The 20100-nt window shown below is 48.9% G+C and overlaps 1 protein-coding gene across 2 annotated transcripts in view; it reads right to left on the bottom strand.

Moving 5' to 3' along the window:
• Window positions 1-20100, bottom strand: part of FGD5 (FYVE, RhoGEF and PH domain containing 5) — a 127347-nt gene that overhangs the window by 74465 nt on the left and 32782 nt on the right. For both annotated transcript variants that reach the window (XM_045831916.1, XM_045831917.1), the window contains exon 3: window positions 2968-3100. In XM_045831916.1, the coding sequence (XP_045687872.1) occupies window positions 2968-3100 (133 nt within the window). The remainder of the gene's footprint in view (window positions 1-2967; window positions 3101-20100) is intronic.

The following is a 20100-nucleotide window of genomic DNA, read 5'->3' as shown; positions in this document are numbered from 1 at the left end:
AACTGGGAACCAAGACAGACCATGCAACCCAGGGTTCTGGTGTGGGGAAATAAAGCCTCAAAACCTCTGACTGAAAAAAAACCTGTGAGGTTTGAGGTGGCGGGAGAAACTCCCAGTCTCACAGGAGAGTGTGTTGGAGAGGCCACAGAGTCCTAGAACATACACAAACCCACCCACTTGGGAATCAGCACCAGAAGGGCCCAATTTGATTGTGGGTAGTGGGGGAAATGACTGAAAGCTGGCAGAGACCAGAGCAAGCAGCATTGTTCCCTCTTGGACCACTCCCCCGAAACATAGCATCACAATGCAGCCATGTGGGTTGCCCTGCCCTAGTGAAAACCCAAGGCTCTGCCCCTTACTACGTAACAGGTGTACTAAGACAAAAAAAAAAAAAAGGCCCGAATGAAAAAACAGATCAAAGCTCCAGAAAAAATACAACTAAGTGATGAACAGATAGCCAACCTATCAGATGTAGAGTTCAAAACTCTGGTAATCAGGAAGCTCACTGATTTGATTGAATGTGGTTGCAAATTAGAGAAAAATATGAAGGCTATGAAAAGTGAAATAAAGGAAAATGTACAGGGTACCAACAGTGATGGAAAGGAAACCAGGACTCAAATCAATGGTCTGAAGCAGAAGGAAGAAATAAATATTCAACCAGAACAGAATGAAGAAACAAGAACTCGGAAAAATGAGGACAGGCTTAGGGACCTCCAGGACAACTTTAAACTGTCCAACATCTGAATCATAGGGGTCCCTTCCCATAGAGGAAGAGCAAGAAATTGAAAACTTACTGGAAAAAATAATGAAGGAAAACTTCCCCAATCTGGCAAAGTAAATAGATTTCCAGGAAGTCCAGGAAGCTCAGAGATTCCCAAAGAAGTTGGACCCAAGGAAGCACACACCAAAGCACATCATAATGACATTACCCAAGATGAAAGAGGAGAGAATCTAAAAAGCAGCAAGAGAAAAGGAGATAGTTACCTACAAAGGAGTGCCCATTAGACTATCAGCTGATTTCTCAAAAGAGACCCTGCAGGCCAGAAGGGGCTGGAAAGAAATATTCAAAGTCATGAAAGGCAAGGACCTACATCCAAGATTATTCTATCCAGGAAAGCTATCATTTAGAATGGAAGAGCAGATATAATGTTTCCCAAATAAGGTCAAGTTCAAGGAGTTCATCATCACCAAGCCCTTATTATATGAAATGTTAAAGGGACTTTCTAAGAAAAAGAAGATAAAAAATATGAACAGTAAAATGACAATAAACTCACAGCTATTAACAATCAAACCTAAAAAACAAAACAAAACCAAAAACAAACTAAGCAAACAACTAGAAAAGGAACAGAACCACAGAAATGGAGATCACATGGAGGGTTATCAGTGAAGAAGTGGAACAGGGAGAGAGGAGGAAAAGGTACAGAGAATAAGTAGCAAAATGGTAGGTAGAATATAGACAGGGGAAAGTTAAGAATAGTATAGGAAATGTAGAAGCCTGAGAACTTGTATGTACGACCAATGGACATGAACTAAAAGGGGGGGAAGTGGGTGGGAGTGGGTGTGCAGGGTGGAGGGGAATAAAGTGGGGAAAATGGGACAACTGTAACAGCATAATCAATAAAATATATTTAAAAATTAAAATGAAAGACATAACCATTTATAAAATGCTTGGTAAGGGCCAGGCACTCCTGCTGAGTGCTTTCATCAATGTGACACAGCTACCCTGGGATCAGACGGAGATGACAACGATGTGTGGGAGAAAGACACAGGACAAGGTGCCAGAAGGAGGTCTGTCGCACAGCAGGCAGTGCCCCTCGGCCTCCCCAGCTACTCCTCACAGGCAGAGAGGAGCAGGGCCCAGAAAGCGGGGTGGAGAGGATTTCAAGCAGCTAACCCTTCCCAGCCTGCTCCCCCTGCAGCCGGGTGCCCCCTGTGGTCTCAATTCCTGGCCCTCATCACCCTGCGGTGTCTCCTGAGTAACACTCAATAGCAGCTGTGTGACCCGGGCCAAGTTCTTCACCTCTCCATTTCTGCAAATGTGAAATGTGGGAAGCAATTCTTGGCCCCCAGAAGTGGAGTGTGAAGGGAATGAGATCATGTCAGTGAATGGAAGTGAAACGGGGCTCACGTGAGCACCCAACAGGGAACACGTATACTGCAGGTTCAAACAACAGTGGATTGAAAATATTTGAGAAACATCACAGAAAGTTCCAAAAAGCAAAACTTGAATTTGTTACTATGCTGAATTCAGACGAATGAAGTGATGTATTGACATACCCTGCTTACCCTCTATGCAAAGATGGGTTATATAAAGGACTGGAGCATCCGTGGATTTAGGTACTTATGGGGGTTCCAGAACCAAATCCCCCCTGGACACTGTGGGTCAATTGCATAAGAAGGTCCAGGTCTCTATTGTGACTCAGGTCCAAGTCATGGCCTACCTCCAGATAAAGGGCTAGCAGCCCCTCTCAGCCCCATTCCCTACTGCACCCCTACAGGGTATGGAGAAAACAACTTCCATTCTGGTACTCTGTGTTCAGTAAGGAAACTCACTCAGGCATTTTAACTCGTCTCGCCCTTGTGTTTCCCACTTTGTGGATGAGGAAACTGAGGCCCAGGGCCCAGGTCATTAGACTCCAGGTCTGTTTTGATTCATATCAGGAAACTCTACTCAGCTTCATCCACAAAGGCTCTGGAAGGCCCAAACTTCCTCAGACCCAGGAGGATATTAGCAGGAGCAGTCACCCTTGTACCACCAGCACAGGACCCCACGTCTGCCCTATGTCCTAAGGCTGCGGCCCCAGCTGCTCTGATGCAGTCTCTGTATCCAGCTTGGGGCCGGCTGTTTGCCAACAGCTCCCTCCACATTAAGAGGGATGGAGTTGGACCTTTGCCATCTTCTCTCCACCTTCACATCTCTGACCCCCCACACTCCATGGGCCCCTTGCCCTGGGTGGAACACCCTACCTTGTGGGTGAGGCTGGGGTCTTTTGGAGCACTGTCCTCTTCCTCCGAGCTTCTCTGCTCTTCATCCGATGTGAGGTCCTCCTTGGGGGTTGCTGCCAAGATGGGACAGACCTTGTAGGGTTCTGTGTAAGCACTGGGATGAGAGCAGAGGAGAGAGACGGTTAGAGCTCTGTGTCCAGCAAAGACAAAGTGTATAGGCCAGGGGCCTGATTAATGCTGTGAGCCACTAACAAGTGCCCTGTGTGCAGAACTCTGTGTCCTCTGTGGGGATCCAGACATGAATGAGACCCAGACACAAACCTCCCTACCTGCCCCCACTCTAGCCATGCTGGCCTTCTTTTAGTTCCTTGAACACGCCAAGCTCTGCCTCAGTGCCTTTACATATGCTATATAAGAGACTCTTCTCCCTTAGATACAGGCAGGCTGTGATGCTAGAGGAAGGTACAAATAATTACTATGAGGATAAGAGGTATCCAATCTGATTGATCTGGTGGTCTAGACTGGCTGGTCAGGCAGCAGGATCAGTCCGCAGGAGGCCACGTCCTCTGGGCCTGAGGAAGAAATACAATGATGTTGTGGACAGAGTCTGGGATGTCCATGCCAGTCCCCAATCCAAGATTTGCCACCAACTAGATCATGGACAAGACATATAACTCAGAATGTCAGTTTCTATCTGGGCTACCTGGGGATAATTCCCAGGTCAGTTTCTTGGCAGATGCTGTGACGATCAACGCTTATCAGGTGTATACGGTTGGCCCTTGAACAACACAGAGTGAGAGGCACTGACCACTAGTGCAACTGAAAATCCACATATAACTTAAGTTGACTCTATCCACATTCCCTGTGGATAGAAAATACACTTGACCCTTGAACAAATGTATTTAAGTGTAGTTCAAACCCACACTGTTCAAGGGTTAAATCTACAGGTGCGATAACAATCTCATATCTATAGAACTACGACTATTATGTATGTGTTTAAGTGTAGCTCAAACCATGCTGTTCAAGAGTCAAGTCTACAGATGTGATCATCTCATATCTGTATTACTATGCCTATTATGCAGGCATCCCATTAATTAATTCATTCATGCATTTGTTGATTGCCCGCTTTATGTCAAGTACAGAGCTAGACAGCCAGTAAAACACAGGTGACTAAAGCAGATATGGTCCCTGTCCCCAAAAAGGAACAACTTATATATGATCATAAACTGTTAAGTAAAGTATAGGAAAGAGGTGCTTTCATATAGAATAACAAAGGCGAAGTGCTCATATATATCAGCGAGGGCTTCTCTGAGTCTGGGACCAGCAGGAGAAGGAGCCGGCTTTGTGGCAGCAGGGCAAGTGTTTGAGGCAGGGGAAGCAGCATAATGAAAGGGACTGAGGCACCAAAGAGCTTGGCATGTGACACAGACCAAACTGGAGCAGAAGAATTCTCCTTTATCCGACCTCCAAACCGTCCCCACAGAGAAGTCTCTGGCCCCGTAAGAGCCTCCTTGTCCTGATCCCTGTTCCTGGCCTCCCTCTCCACCCAGCAGACTAACTGCTCTGCAGCAGAGATCAGGTCAAGTCCTCCTTCTCAAAAAACCTTCAATAGTTCCCTCTTGCCCTTGGCAATGTAGTCCCAGACTTCTCACACAACTTCTCTTTATACTCAAAACCTAGGCATCGGGTCTTATTATATTGTTATCACATACTTATCCCTGCCCTCTGGGAATGCCAGCATGAGATGCTGGAATGATGGATGGATGGATGGGAGGAGAGAAGGGAGCATCCACTCGCTGGATTGGCTGCGCTGACTCTAGCTCAGGCCTTATGCAGGCAGGAGCACTGCCTTTGCCTCAGGTCCTGGACCAAGCATGGCTGAGGGAGGGACATCAGAAAAAAAGCAGCCTCAGGCTACATCTGAACTAGGGGCCATCCTGGAGCTCCTGCTCATCTATTGTAGGAGACAGAAGCATGGATCTCTATCTCCACAACAGCCTGCAGCCCAAGAAACAAGAGCACAAGGAGCATCCCCTAGTCCACACGGGGGCCATGAGGTCAGAGAGGTGGCCTGTGATGGTGGAGCCTGCTCCTGCCTGGGCACCTGCTGACACAACGTATGTGTGGGGGGTACTGTAGCTGTGCACTTGTGTGCAGAGGCCAAAACTGAGTCCTGACCCAGGCTGAGCCTTGACCCTGAACCCTAAGCTAAGCCAAGATCCGCTTTACTTTTCAACTGGCTACTTTGCCGGTCAGACCTTTTTTTCTTCCTTTTCAAAAATTTGTTGGCCTTTTCTTTCAAATTGTGAGAGCAAACAATGTATTTTGCAACAAGCTACATGTCACCAAGGTGTACAAAGGCATGAAAGCCCTGCCAGGACCACTCTCACCTCCTTCACAGTCAGGGGCCACCTGCTGCCTCCACTGAGGAGCTGTCCCCAGCCTAGAGGTCAGGCACACTGCACTTGCTCAGCAAGCTCAGGACCATGTCCAGGAAATGACTGAACGGACTGGTCTCACTGAGCCCTAACTCCCCTCCTTCCAGAGCTGCCTGTATCAATTTGCAGCCATGTGTCCCGCAGACAGGGAGTGGACCCTGCTCTCAGCCAAAGAGAAATGGCTACATTAGGCCCCAGCAAGAGCCCATGGCACCCTGTGGAGGATAACCAGTAATGGTGAGGGATGGAGCAGTTAACTGAGCCCCTGGACCATTCTTCCTCCTCCTCAAGGAAAAGAGGGTATATGCCAAGCTTTTCCTAGAATGTGCTGTAAAGGAGGGAAGGATTCCCAGCCAAGCCTCCCACAGGGTGATGGTGTCACCATCCTCGAAAGCAACAAGTCAGAAATCTGAGCATTCCTTGCATAGCCAGCCGCTACTTAAGCATTAAACGCCTCCCAGATTTACCTTTAAATATCCTTCCCCTCTGCTTGCATCTCTATGGCAGCCTCTGTGGTCCAAGCCATCTGTTGCCTGACATCTGTAATAGCTGCTTTCCTGTTCTTTTCCGTCCCACCGTGGCTGCCCTCCAATCTGTTCTCCACCCAGAGGCCAGAGGGACCTTGTCAAAATCCACTCTATTTGTGTCACCCTCTTGCTTAAAATGTTCAGGGATATTACAGTGCTGCTGGAGTTATAATCCAACAGTTCGGCCTATCAGGCAAGGCTCTGCTCAACTTGGAGCACAGGAAGGTGGGTATCCTTGGGCCCCAGTGCTTGCTATGAAGTCTGCCCAACATCAGATGCTGCTGGGCATCATGGAACTTGAGGGCTCTGCCTTAAACCAAGCAGAGGCTTTGATTCCACAGAGCCAAACTGTGGGTGACGCTGGGGAGAGAGCTAATGGAAGTCAAATCCCTGACGGGGATGGGGGCGAGGCTGGGTCAAGGTCACATGGCAAATCCAAGCCAACACATGTTGCCTCTGAAGAGGCCTCTTACTGTGCTTGATCCCATTTTATAGACATGAAAACAGAGGCCCACTCGGGTTCCTTCAGTGTACTGAGGTATGGAACAGGGTCTCCGATTGCAAGCAGAAGGGGTTTTGTTTGTGTTATTTGTGCTACTATTTTATTTTGTTTTTACGAGACAGTGGAGTACAGAGATGGGAGTTCATGCTCCCATGTCAGACTGGGTTCAGACTGGCCAACCTTTCCAAGCCTCAGCGGTGCCTAATTTACAGCGCTACGGGGAAGTTCAATGAGAGAAATCTTGTAAACCAGCTCTCTTCTTCACCAGCTCAGCCTTACTGCAGAGAGCTACTCTAGTATTTACCTACTGTTGCCTTAAAGTTGTCTCATTTTTAATACGTGCTATTACTCTGGTCTCATCCTAGGTGATAATACCCATGGAATCATACTCTATGTCCTTGTAACACTTTAAAACAGACCACATAATTATTAATCTACAACATTTGACTCAAATGATCTTGCTCACCGTTGGAGATGCCCAGACCTCACAGAGACAAACCCTATGGCCTCTGACCCATCAACTATCCGTCCTCAATCCAACCTCAGCTTTGGCTAGAAGTGTGGCCCATGTTTTTCCAATTCTTCTTCCTGTGACTTGTTTTCTCAAAGGATCCCTAACACAAGTCAGGACACAAGGGTCTGGATGCTCTGATGATGTTTCTGGCTTTTTTACTTAACTGTGAACACAACAAATGAGGCTAAATCGCCATGGAAAATATGCTTTCACAACTGAAAAGAGCAAATATCACCTCATGTCTTTGCAGACTCGATGAAAGTTATAGTGACAGGACTGGTCTGGAACAGAAGCCATTAGTTAAACATGCAAATCCAAACATTCTGATTGTAAGGCCACAGGTATCAGCCGAGCCACCTCTTGGGGCCCTTGGTAGCAGCTCTCTCAGGCTGAGCTTCCAACACAGGTGGAGAAACGCCTCTCAGAAGTGTTTCCTTAACACCTGTCCAAATGCTCCGTCAGACCCTGGCAGAACTTGTGTCCTGGGTGGGCAGCCACTTCTTCCCTTGAGGAAACAGACGGGGGGCCCTCACATATCACCCATCTCCCCAGTCTGGCAACATACAACTCTGAGATGCGTCCTTTGTACAGTATAGTCTAAGAAAGACTGAAAAGCTTTATATTTTTGGCTCTCTGATGCCTGTTTGGTTTTTCAGTCACTTGGAGGAAAAAAAAAAGCTATTAAGAGTCCTCTGTGTGCCAAGCTCTGTACTATAGGTACTGGTGGAGAACAAATAGATAAATGTCTTTGTTCTATGGTCTCCAGTTAAAACTCCCACTATAATCATAACTAAGTGAGGTGTTGTTTCCAGACAGCTTCTGTGAACTTTCCAATATATTACACATGAGAAAGCCCTCTAACCCAACCACCAACCCATCTGTATATTCTTCCACCCACTCACCCACCCATCCAGCCATCCTTCCAACTACCCCTTAGATATTCAGCCATCCAATCATTTATCCTTCTATCCACCCACTCCCCCACTCGCTTATTCAACAAGCATGGATCAGCACCGACTTCAAGGAGCTGACACGTGGAGGAATCAAAGGTGACTGAAGTACTCTCTCTGGCCTCAAAGAAAGTAGAGGGAAAAACACTGGTTAGGAGGGTGGACTTAGAAGTCAGACTGCTTGACTTGAATTCTAGCTCTGCTTCAAGCAAGTTACTTAACCTTTCCATGCCTCAGCTTTTGGTTTTTAATTTTTTTAAATCTGTAAATCAGGAGTCATGAAACTTGCCAGGGAAAACAGGCAAAAGAGCCAGGTGGTCAGCCCTGTAAGTTTAAAGACCAAGTGGCCTAAACTGTGGCATCAGGTAGAAGAGTCACCGTGGGACCTTAGGCAAGTCTCCCAGTCTCTCTGTTTCTTAGCTGTAAAGTGGGGATGACGATGTAGGTTCATTGTGGGATTAAATGAGAACTCGATGGTGAAAGTGGCCCCTTCCTGCCAGGTAGTAGGTCCTTTCTGGCCAACCTAGAAGAGCCTGTACAGGGCCCAAGTTCTAAACCCCAAGACTAGGCTCCAGGGAGCTGTGTGTTCCCTCTGGGTCAACTTGTGCTTGAAGGGGAACATAAATTAAAGCTGCCCAAAGCTCATTACCTTAAATGATCCTTCAAATGAGCATAGTCTTTCCAGCAGCCTCAAGTCATAAAAGGACATGAGCATCCATGTGGGGAGACGAGCATTTTGTAACCCGGCCCAGGGCTGTCCAACTCTGCCCATTAAATCTAGTCCTATGTGACACTTGCTGGGAGTCATAGCCCCCAGCACAGCCAGAAGGGCCTAATAACTCATAAAAAAGGAACACTTCCCCCACGAGGAATCTCTCAGCAGGAGCTTTGGCCCCAAACTCTGTCCTTGCTGGTGCTATGATGTTTGTGAAGGAGGCCAGATTGCAGATGCAACATCCTTTGGCTCCTCTGAGACAGGCTAGCTCCCTGAGACCTGGAAAGTTTGAGATGGATGGGACAGGATGACGGATTTGGCAAATACGATGATCCTAATTAGCAGAGCGGCTGGAAGAGTTGCAAGTGGACGAAGGGGAGGGCTGGGTATACAATCAGGAATTTCCAAATGCTCAGACATTCAGTCCTGTCTCTTGCCTACCCTCCAACCACCCAGCTCTTCCAGAGTTCACTCAAATGATCCCTCCAGGCCTTCCCCAGGTGGCACCTTCTGCTCTGATACTTCTCTGTTACTCAAAACTGACCCCGCCATGCTCCCCTTTCTCAAAGGGACATTGGGATTTTCGCAGATACAGCTATGTGCACTGTAGCTGGGAACCTCCAATTTGATACAGTGGAAAGAGCAAGAGGACATGGGGTCCAACGCCAGGGAGTCCTGGATTCACCTTCAACCCACTGCATGGTCTGGGCTGTGGGACTCTCCTGGTGGGCCTCAGTTTGTACATCTGTGAAACAGAGCTGGAGAAACAAACCACTCAGAGCTGTGAAACTGTGTGTGGGGACCAGACCACGTGTATCCTGCAGCATGCACGCCAGGCTCTGAGAGCAGCTGCTGCCTGGATCCTCCTCACTTCCAGAGTGAAGCTCTGCTCCGTTCCCCCTTGGAGGGAATACAACCTGCACCCAGGGTCAGCCAAGGGATAGCGCTCATAATGGTTCCCAGAAACAGGACTAAGGAGAGGCTTCTTAAAAAATTCAATTTCCATTATTCACTAAGTAAAAACAGAAGTGCATCTTGCTCTCTGACCTGTGACATCCCTACCCTTCCTCTTAAAACACAGTGTCAATCGTTTTATGGCGATTTGTTTTGTGTTACAATAGCTTCATTGAGATATAGTTCACATACCATAAAATTTACCCTTTTAAAATGTATAATTCAGTGCTTTTTAATATATTCATAGGATTGTGCAACCATTATTACTATCTAATTTTAGAACATTTTCATCAACCTAAAAAGGAACCCCATACCCTTTAGCAATCTTACTCCTCCCTTCCCCCAAACCCTGGCAACCACTAATCTACATTCTGTTTCTACGGATTCACCTATTCTGTACCTTTCATACCAATAAAATCAGATAGTATGTGACCTTCTGTGTCTCATTTTTTTCACTTAGCATAATGCTTTTAAGGCTCATCCATGTATCAGGACTTCATTCCTTTTATGGCTGAATAATATTCCATTGTACAGCTGTACCACATTTTATTTATTTATCTGTTGATGAATATTTCAATTGTTTCCACTTTTCGGCTAATGAGTAATGCTATGAACATGTGTGTACAAGTTTTTGTGTGGACATATGTTTTCATTTCTCTTGAGATGTACCTAGAAGTGGAATTGCTGGGTAATATGGTAACTCTATGTTTAACATTTTGAGGAGCTCACAGACTGTCCTCCACAATGGCTGCACCATTTTACATTCCCACCAGCAGTGCTGAGGGTTCTAATTTCTCCACATCCTCATCAACACTTATTATTGTCTGTCTTTGTTATTTTAGCCATCCTAGTGGTTATAATGATTTTCAAAGAACTTTGTTTTCTTTGATTCCAGCTCAGCTTGCTCCCACCCCAAGCAAACACTACTGTTTTTCCCAGCCAAAGTAAAACATAACTGCACTTTATGAAGCTTTCTTTTCAGACAATCATGTGAGATCCCAAAGTCCAGGGGGGTGGAAATTATTATGATTAGAAGATCTACAGAAGCCTCATAAAATAACAGACAAATATAAAGAGAAAACATATAAGAAAAGTCATAAGCTAGAGCCCCCAACCCACCAGTGCAGTGGTCTCAAGGGTTCTGACTTTGTAAAGCAGTAACTTGTGCAACTTGGGATATGATGAGGGTGGCAGAGAAAAGGTCCTGTATTTCTGGCCCTTAGCAGCTGTCGCACTGCTGGCACACAGGCCTGGCCTCACTCTGACCACTGGCCCTAACATTCTGGCTTTCTCTGGGACGACAGAAGAGGCTAATGAAAGGGCATAGGTGTTGGAATCCCACCTACTGAGGTCAGGAGGTTCTGCCACTTGTCAGTCCAATGACCCTAGGTCAGTTGCTTAACCTCCCTGTCTCGGTTTCCTCATCTGTAAAGTGGAGATGATAACAGCATTTGCCTTCCCAGGGTTTATGAGATGATGTGCGTGAATGAGGTAGATGCACTGTTCAGCACAGTGCCTGGCAGTTTTATTTGCTACAATCAGTTTGAGCTAAAGGCCAGGGTTGAATTAATCAGGCAGGGCTCCTCAAGGTCTTACAGACATTGGTTCTAGTCCCACCTCTGCCACCAGCTTGCTGTGTGACACCGGGTGGACCTCTTCCTCTCTCTGGGCCTCAGTTTCCTCATCTACAAGATTGGCACCACAGCTGTTGGCCTGAGCACCCAGCCAAAACCAGGAGGAAACTTGAACATATCTTCCTCTTGTCATCTCTATTCTGGGATTCAGGCCATGGGGAGGCGGAAAGGGAGGAGAGCCACTGCTGCCACCTTGAGCAGCTGGAGAGGATGCAGTGGCTGAAAATTCATGATGGGCACTATAATTTCATAACCACACACCACATCTGAAGCTGCCAGCAGCTGCGAGAGGGGCTGTTTGTGGTTTGTGTGTGTGGTGCCTGAAAAAGAGTCCCCCTTTCCCACCCCTCCCTTCCACATGGACACAGCCAGCCAATAACAATAGTAATAGCAGCAACAGCAATAATAGAGGCAGAAGCCGGAGATTTTAGGGTGTTTACTATGTGCCAGATGCCACCTGGCTTCTCTCCAACCACTGTATCCTGTAGGTAGTAACATGCCCACTTTACAGATGGAGAAACAGGTGCCAGCAGGGTAAGTGCAGAGCTGGGGTCTGAACACAGGGCACCTGGCTTCAGAGCCTGTCCTACAGAGCCCAGGCGACACTGCCTCTTGCAGCGATAGTAGCTAATGTTTACTGAGCACTGAGTTGAGTGCATCTTGTGGATCATCCCATTTGACCCTCTCTACCACTCAGTAAGGCAAACACCATCATCATTTCCATTTTTCATCTGGGTAAACTGGGGTTCTGTAAGTTACACAACTTGTTGGAGGCCTACTCTGCTATTCCCCTTCTGTCATCTTCTCCCAGGCAGAACCACAAGCAGATGACTTGCAGCTAGACCCACTCATTGGACACGTTCACTCATCTGGTTCACTGCCGCCTTCTCTGTGCCAGAAGACACACATGCAAATGTGCCAGATGTGCCAGCACACAGAAGTGTCCACAGTGCAACTGGCACAGGAGGGCAGGAGGGCAGGGGCCTTTCTGACGTGCATGAGCACACAAGTCACATGTGGCCAGAGTGGGATGCCTGGATGGGGACACAGAGGAAATCAATCACACGGAGCCAGTCAGAGATGACCACACTAAGGCTCAGATCCAGAAGGGAAGGTGATGAGGCAAGGGCACCACACCTGGACCCAGACACGCAGCAACACACACTCACTCTTGTCATGTGACTCATCTTGTGGTCTTGTTGAATTCCATACACCTCCTTTGCCCCAAACGAGGAAGAAGAGTTTTCAGAAAAATGCTTCCCTTTGCCAGAGGCCTTTAAGACCCTATAAATCCACCTTGCTTCTCAAGGGCAGGAGCTGCTAGCTGAGAACAGATGCCTTGGACTGTCTGCTGACCTGACACCCTTACATGGGCCAGGGCCTGGGATAGATTCTTCTCTCCAGACCCAGTGCCAATCTCACCTCCTACTCCAGGAAGCCTCTGACTACTAAAGCAGGTCTACTGGGAGGCAGTAAGGCTTAAGCTTCATACCTGCATGGGTCTCTTTCAAGGCTCTACAAATCATTTCTTATTCTTAACTGTATATTCTTTTTCTTAAAGAGACTGCCCCAAGTTGGGTAAGCTTCAGCCACCCCTGCCCAGCCACACCTATTTGCAAAGGCCCCGTTCCCCTCTACATGCCCCTGTACCCATGAACACCCCTCATCTGGTGATCTTAGCTTTTGACAGGTTTTCTCTCCCTCACCAAACTTGGGCTCCTTCCTGCCAGCCCACCTTATTAAACTCTGCATATAGCAGGTGTTCAATTAATACCTCCTAGTTTTAACTGACTCACAGGGGAAGCACCTCCAGCCAGGTCCCCTGTGTGCATCTGTGAGCAGACATGCATTGAGATGTACCGAAATCAGCTCCGCTCTACCCAGCACAGCCTGCTGTGCGCACTGTCTCACCTGACACACCCCATGTCTGCTGACTGTTTACCCTATGTGTGGTGTTGGGGACACAGGAGCGAAGGAGATATCCTTTATGTGCCCGTGAGACACTCATGGCCTAGTGGGGATGCAGACAGATAGACAGACAGACAGGAGACGGGGTGGTGAGTGCTTCAAGGAAGCAGCACAAAAAAGGTACCATAAGCCTGTGTGTTGCAGGGGAGGGAACACAGGAGGTTCTGGCCCAGGGTGAGACCTAAGCTGAGTCTGAAGGTTGAGTAGGGGACAAAGGAAAGAGTGGTGGGGGAGAACATTCCAGGGAAGCTTACACGAAGGCACAGAGGGGAAAACATGTCAGGCATGTGTGCGGGGAGCCACCATCATCCACTGCATGGTAAGGAGGGCTGGGAGAAGAGACTGGTGGTGCAGCCAGGGGTCTCAGACATGAAGTTAAAGGCACCTGGACTGTGTATCTGGAAGGCACTGGGAGCAGCGGAAGGATTTAGCCAGGGGAAGGACCTGACCAGTCATGCTCCACGGGGAGTTCATCCTGACCACCTATGAACAGCAAAGGGAGGTCGACATGCTGGAGGCAGGGAGACCACAGGAGGCTGGCCACAGTCTGGGTGCCAGTGGCAAGCCTGTGGGATGAAGAGGAGGGTGTAGGAAACAACAAAGTAGTTCCTTATTTCACACGAGAGAAAACTGAGGCTCTGAGAAGCTGGAGAACTTGCTCAGGGTGATCCATCTATCAAGTGGCAATCCCAAGACTTAAATTCAGTCTGTCCGCAAACATAATCCTTGTCTCTTACAGGCTGATTTTGTGTACGTAAAAGCAGTGATGACAGTGCCTGCCACCTGGTAGGGACTCAGCAAAGACAGCTTCCTTTCCAGTTCTCATTCAGCCTTCAAAAAACAACCCATACTCCCAGTATGATCACACAGGGCCCATTTTACAACATTTCAATTTACACACTCTTCTTAAGGGCTGTTTCTGTGAGGACAGCCTACAGTTCCTGGTTACAGGGCTGGCTGGGACTGGCCTGTTCGTTTCCCATCTTGTCCTCACAGCTGGGCTGTGGGCTGCACGAGGGCAGTGAGGTTTGCTGTGTGTGTGTAGGGCTACAGCAAGCTGCCCAGTTAACAGGTTGGAAATTGAGGTGCAGGGCAGGAAGGAGTAGAAGTAGACCTGCCACCCGGTTCCTCACTCATTCCACTGCTCCCGGGAGTCTCCCACGGGGGGAGGGGTTCAGCTGGCCTGGGGTTTGGAGGCCTGCAGGGTGTGGCAGTCGGTGGGCAGAGGCAAGAGGAGGACTGGGGTGCCTGGGAAGTGAGACCTTCCATTTAAACATGAAGAAAAGCCTCAATCTTGGGGTGAGAAGAGGGGCACCTGCCCTCAGCCTCACCAACACGCAGACACATCTTCAGGGCTCCTGGAGGCAGGCTGCTCCTCCTCCACCCACCTCCAGGCCTTGTCCTGTATTTCCTGTAAACATGGACACTTCCTCCCTGGGGAGAGCAGGGGAGAGAGCCTGGCAGTGCCGGGGCCACACCCAGTCGCCCTAGGAGCCCAGCACACAATGGCTGGCTGGGGCTTGAGCTGGCCACTCCACACCCTAGACCTTCCCTGGGGCCCAGAGAAATGCCACCCTTTGCTAGAGCTGGGCAGTCCAACTCTCCCATGACACAGGTATGCAAAGTAAGGCTGGCTGGTGTGGGGGAGAGAGGTTTGCCCCAGGCTGCATGGCAAGGCTGCAGCAAAATGTAGGGTCATGCCCCGTTCTTTGCACCCCAGCACTCTGCATGGACAGCCACGTGTTGAGTCCTTGAAATGAGAATGCTGATTAGGAGCATGGAATCTGGAGCCCGCCCTCCTGTTTCCAAAATCTAGTACTCTGCCACTTCCAAGCTATTCAACCTGGGGCAAGTTTTCTCTGCCTTAGTTTGCTCATCTGTGAAGTGAACAGCAGTATCAATTTTCATTGGGTTTTTGTGAGGATTTAGTGGGTTGACATATATAAAAAGCATCTAGAACAGTGACTCTCACACAGTAGTATGATGTTGCTGTTTTAAATGTTTACTGAAAGCTCCAGGACAGACCAGGTCTCCAGGCTATAGCCCACTAGGGATACATTTGGGGGTTGCATTTACAACCTCAAAATAGTTCAGAGTTAGACAGGCTGTTCTGGGAATCAGGAGATTCTTGCTCTTCCAGTTACTCTGTGACCTAGGGCAAAACCACTTCCCTCCTGTGTCTCACTTTCCTATAAAATGCCAATGAAAATCCCTGCTCTGTCCACCTACCTCACAGGTTGGTGGGAGATGGGGCGAGACAGTGGGCAGGGAAGCAAACTGACATGTTAGGTGTTTAAAGTAGGGGCCAACATTCCTAAACACATCATCACAGAAAATTCTCATCTTTAGTGATAAACTCTGAAAACCTTCCGTGGCATAGTGTTAACATTACGGCTACACCGAGAGCTTCCTGCGTACCCAGCCCTGGCCAAGCGCCTACCTGCACGGTCTCATTCACTCCTCCCGGCAGGTCCGCAAATGGGCTACCATCATCCTATGTCATGGATGACAGAGCTGAGGCTTGTGAAGTGGTGGAGGCAGGACCGGAACTGATCTCTCTGACTCCAAAGAAACTACATATGCTGCCTCTAGGGGAGTGATTCCCTAAGTTCAGTCTCCTTTGATTTTCCCCAAAACCTCAGCCTCCAAGAATGGGATGTAAGGGTTTTCTTCCAGTCCAGCTGGAACTGCACAGCACTTGCCAGTCTACAAACACCTCCACACATCCCATCTCAGTTGATTCCCCCTACAAATCTGTAAGGGAGGTATCATTACTTCCAACTAAGATAGGAGAAACTGAGGACCAGACAGGTTGAGCCGCCTGACCCTGAATGGTGGTTCCTGACACCAGACTCCGTGCAAGGGCATGTCAGGTGACTGCCCCCACTCCCCGGGTCTGGGTGCCATATGAGCAGTTTTTGGGGCCTGTGGCCCAGTATCTGGAAGTATTTATGAACTATGCTGCTTTCTTTGTCAGTAATCGCTTTGAAATATGGGTTCTGAGAGTCTGGCTGCAACAACATCTGGCACAGCGTGCTCTCCACACACCCAGGACAGAGACTACAACAATGCAAGGCCGGGAAAAACACCCAACACACAGGCCATTCTGGCCCAAAACGAAAGAAAGTGCTGGAAATGAGGCAATGAGCTGGAAGACAGAACTGTGAGGCTGGCACAGCACCCTCTTCTCTCAGCCCCATCCTCACGAATCCCATCTTTCAGCACCCCTAGGGAGGACCCCTCGAGTCCCCAGACTGGCTGAAACATTTTCTTCTACATGATGATCAGACTGTGTGCCCAGGTTCAACGAAAACAGGGTCTGGGGTGTGGCCTAGGCATCTGCATTTATAACAACCCTCAAGTTAGTGATTCAGGAGAAAAATCTCATGTGAAACAAGCTGGAAGCCTCATCAACTAGGGAAAAGTTTTCATAGGAACAAGTCACTTTTACCTAAAGAAACAGGGCTTGGTGGGCATGGGTTCTTACCTCTGTATCTACTACACCCAGCTCCAAATCCAGTCTCCAAGCAGCCCGACTCCCCTTACCTCTTCACCCTTTCTCTCTGCCTGCTGGGCCTCCTGGCCCCCAACTTTAGTCTTAGCCCCTCCAGACTCCGGGATTCATTCTGCCACTAGTCAGGGAGGAAGAACTGGCGACCTTCTCTCAGCTCCATGGGATGTGATCATGAGTGTGTTAAGGTGGTGTACACATGGCAAAATGTGTAAGACGGAGGATACTGGGGCGATCACACTCCAGAGCTCACTGCAGCCATGCACTTTCTAATACAAAGCTCACTTTGCAACCCTGCTCCAGGGTCTGGGTCCCTGTCCGGATAAACTGTCTCACATCCCAGCATCAGTAAATGGGGACCTGCTGCCTTCATCCCAACTGCATTGCCTGTTCCCAGACTCCTTAATCTGGAGAAACTTCCAAAACCTCTCACAGCAAGAAGAGAAACTAACAGATAAAACTGCAACGATGCCACAGTCTTGCATGGGGGTGACGAGAACCCTGCCCCGAAGGCACTCAGGCACCGGCTTGGTGGGACCAGAAGCATTCAGTGAGGGGTGGGATGTTCCCTTCTCAAAAGTGCCTTCCCATCCCAAAGTGACTGACATGGTTAGTTTTCATTCAAATTTCTCAGAGTAAAATAAATTATGGGTTGCTGAGGTCAGCAAGTTGAGGATGACTTCAGAATGCAGCTGGATGAAACCTTTTCTGCAAGGGAGTCCCCATCTGCTTTCAGAACACTCACAGTGGAAATGACTTGGGGTAGAGGCATCAGGAACATTTTGTTGGCATGTACTAGTGACAGAAAAGGAAAAACAAACAAACAAATAAAAACCTAGAAGCTCTCTATATATTTTCTGAATGTTTTCTTTGTGGAGTATTTCTCTAAGGGTGAACTGGGATTCCCTGGGGGATTCTGCTATAAATGAAGACTCCTAGGCCCCCCCCCCCAACTTTGTGGATCAGAATCTATGGATGCAGAACTTGGAAACCTGCATTTTAACAGGTAATGGGGGTTGGTTTTTTTGGTTGTTGCTGTTTTCAGGCATATTAAGATTTGAGAAATGCTGTAGCTGAAAGGGTCAGGAGACTCAGGACCAAATCCAAGCTCCCCTAGTGTGCAACCCTGGCAAAGCCCCTTCCTTTTTCTAAGCCTATTTCTCCACCTGTCAGGTGGGGATCCCTTCTCCCCAACCTTCTTTCCAAAGGGTTGCTGTGAAGATCAAAGGAAGCTGGAAAAACTCTCCGGACATGCACAGAGCCAGACCCTAAGACTCCTACACTCTTTCCAGCCATCAGACTGCTGCTTTGTCCACAAAAACCACTCCTGATGGGGTGGAGCTGGCTGGGACCTTGCCAAAGGGGTGGGGGGCCCTGACTGGTGTGGCGCAGTTGGTTGGGCGATGTCCTGCAAAATGAAAGGTCACCAGGTCAATTCCCGGTCAGAGCACATGCCTGGGTTGCCACTTCAGTCCCCAGCTGGGAGTGGGGTACATACATGAGGCAAGTGATTGATGTTTCTTGCTCACATCAATGTTTCACACCCTCTCTTTCTTTCTCCCTTCTCCTCTCTCTAAAAATAAATAAATAAAATCTTTAAAACAAAAAGATTTGACCAGCATGGGTAAAGGAGGGGGCAAGGTGAACCTGGCATATCACTCCACCCCCCGAGGCTGGTGAGCCAAAAGGCAGACAGATGGTGCTCTGCAGGCAACGACGGCGGCTGCAGAGCCCTGGGGCGGAGGGCTGTCTGCAGCCAGGTCTTACTCAGTGTCAGCCCCCAGGAGAGCATCTAGGGAGGAAAGGGGGAGCCCAGCCCCAGATTTCAAGGCTAAAAGGAAAAGACCACGGCAGAGGACACCCGGCACAGGACATCAGCCTATTCCCCTCTCAAGCTCAAGTCTCACTTTCAACACGTGTAGAGGACAATCTCCAAGCTGCACAGGCCCCAAGGGCTCTGAGGCTGTTGAATGCACTGTAATGCTGTTCGGTGTTTACAGAGACCCTGCTGTGTGCCAGGTATTGTGTTAAGTTCAGGACGGGGACCCTTCCTTTCATGAAGAGCCAGAGTTCCAAAAGGAAAAAAATAAATCAAGCAAAGTGTCAAACATGAGAAAAAGGCAACTCGATTTAGATTCTCTTTTCCTTGAAGAAATATCAAGTGTTCAGCTCCCAGGATTTTAAAATTAAGAACAAGAAACGCAAGAATTTGTTTGATAAATATGACTCTTAAAAATATAACTGTTTTCTATTTTAATAGTGGGGAGGAAGGTGACGGGGGCAGGGGGAACATGGCACAGAGGTCTCCCTGGGCCAGTCTGTCTTAGACAAGATCATGGACAATGGGGCCAGTGTTTGATACCCATCCTCTTGTCCAAGTACCTGCCCCTCTGTCTGTCCACTCAGTACCCACTCATCTTCACATCCACACATGGTACTGAACATGCAAGACTGCTGCCAGAGCCCAGTGAGACAGGAGTTTGGGGTCTCCGGGGAGCTACACACAGCTATGTGCCACAGCCACAAAACAGGAAGGCAGCAGAGCAGCCCTAGAGCTGCGAGAGAAGGAGGGCAACCTGTTGGGAAAATTCAGATGACACTCAAGATGCTGCTAATTTCAGAAGATACAACAAGGGCTTCATGGAGAAGATGGTGCTTAAAGCAGGCCAAATGGTGCCCTCAGAAAGGATGTGAACCTGCAGAAGGCGTGACAGAGCAGCAGAGCACACGGGCTCGGGAGATGTAAGGGGACAAGACGGACTTCTGGCTGAGGGATGGACAGGGGAGCAGAGAGGTGTTGGGAGAAACAGGTGCCAACAGGAGTGCAAGGCCTTGGCGTGGGCTTTGGGCCCCGCTGGGAGGATCAGGGCTGAGGAGAGGGAGTGGGCCTCACAAGCCACACAGCCAGGTGGGGCTGGTGTGACCTGCTGCGTGGCTCTGGTGACAGAGAGGAGGCTGCTCCTTGACGTGCCTGGCCTCCCAGGACAGCTGTTCCCGGTGGCAGACAGCAGCTGATTCCATAGCTCGGCAGGGCTGCCTAAGATGTCAGGGTCCGAGGTCACTAGAGAGGCTCTGGCACCCTGTGGGGCATGGTGGGGGCACCTGGCTGGGAACACCACCAGTTTGCGGACAATTTGGCATTTCCAACATGGGGACATGTAGTCATATTTCCCTGGGATCCAGAAAGCTGCAGTGACGGAAGACACTCTGCCTTTCCAGGAAAAAAGGAACACTGGCTTAATGGTCAGGTCCAGTGCTGCAGCACACACCCTGATTTCAGCAACCGCCTGTCTTCTTTGGGGAAAAAGGATGGCAGGAAGCCAGGGCCTGGGACCCTGGCACACTGCGGGGTGGGGCAGGGGACTTCTAATGCTCCAAGAATAAGCACCCTCGAGTGGGAAGCAGGCAGGTGCCCCTTAAGCATTCTGGCAAGGTCAGCAC

This window comes from Phyllostomus hastatus, unplaced genomic scaffold, assembly GCF_019186645.2.
Source record: "Phyllostomus hastatus isolate PE091 unplaced genomic scaffold, TTU_PhHast_1.1 phas_contig_16, whole genome shotgun sequence".
NCBI classification, from domain to species: domain Eukaryota; kingdom Metazoa; phylum Chordata; class Mammalia; order Chiroptera; family Phyllostomidae; genus Phyllostomus; species Phyllostomus hastatus.
Note: the sequence above shows the minus strand (reverse complement) of the source record. Positions and strands in the feature narration are given on the sequence as shown.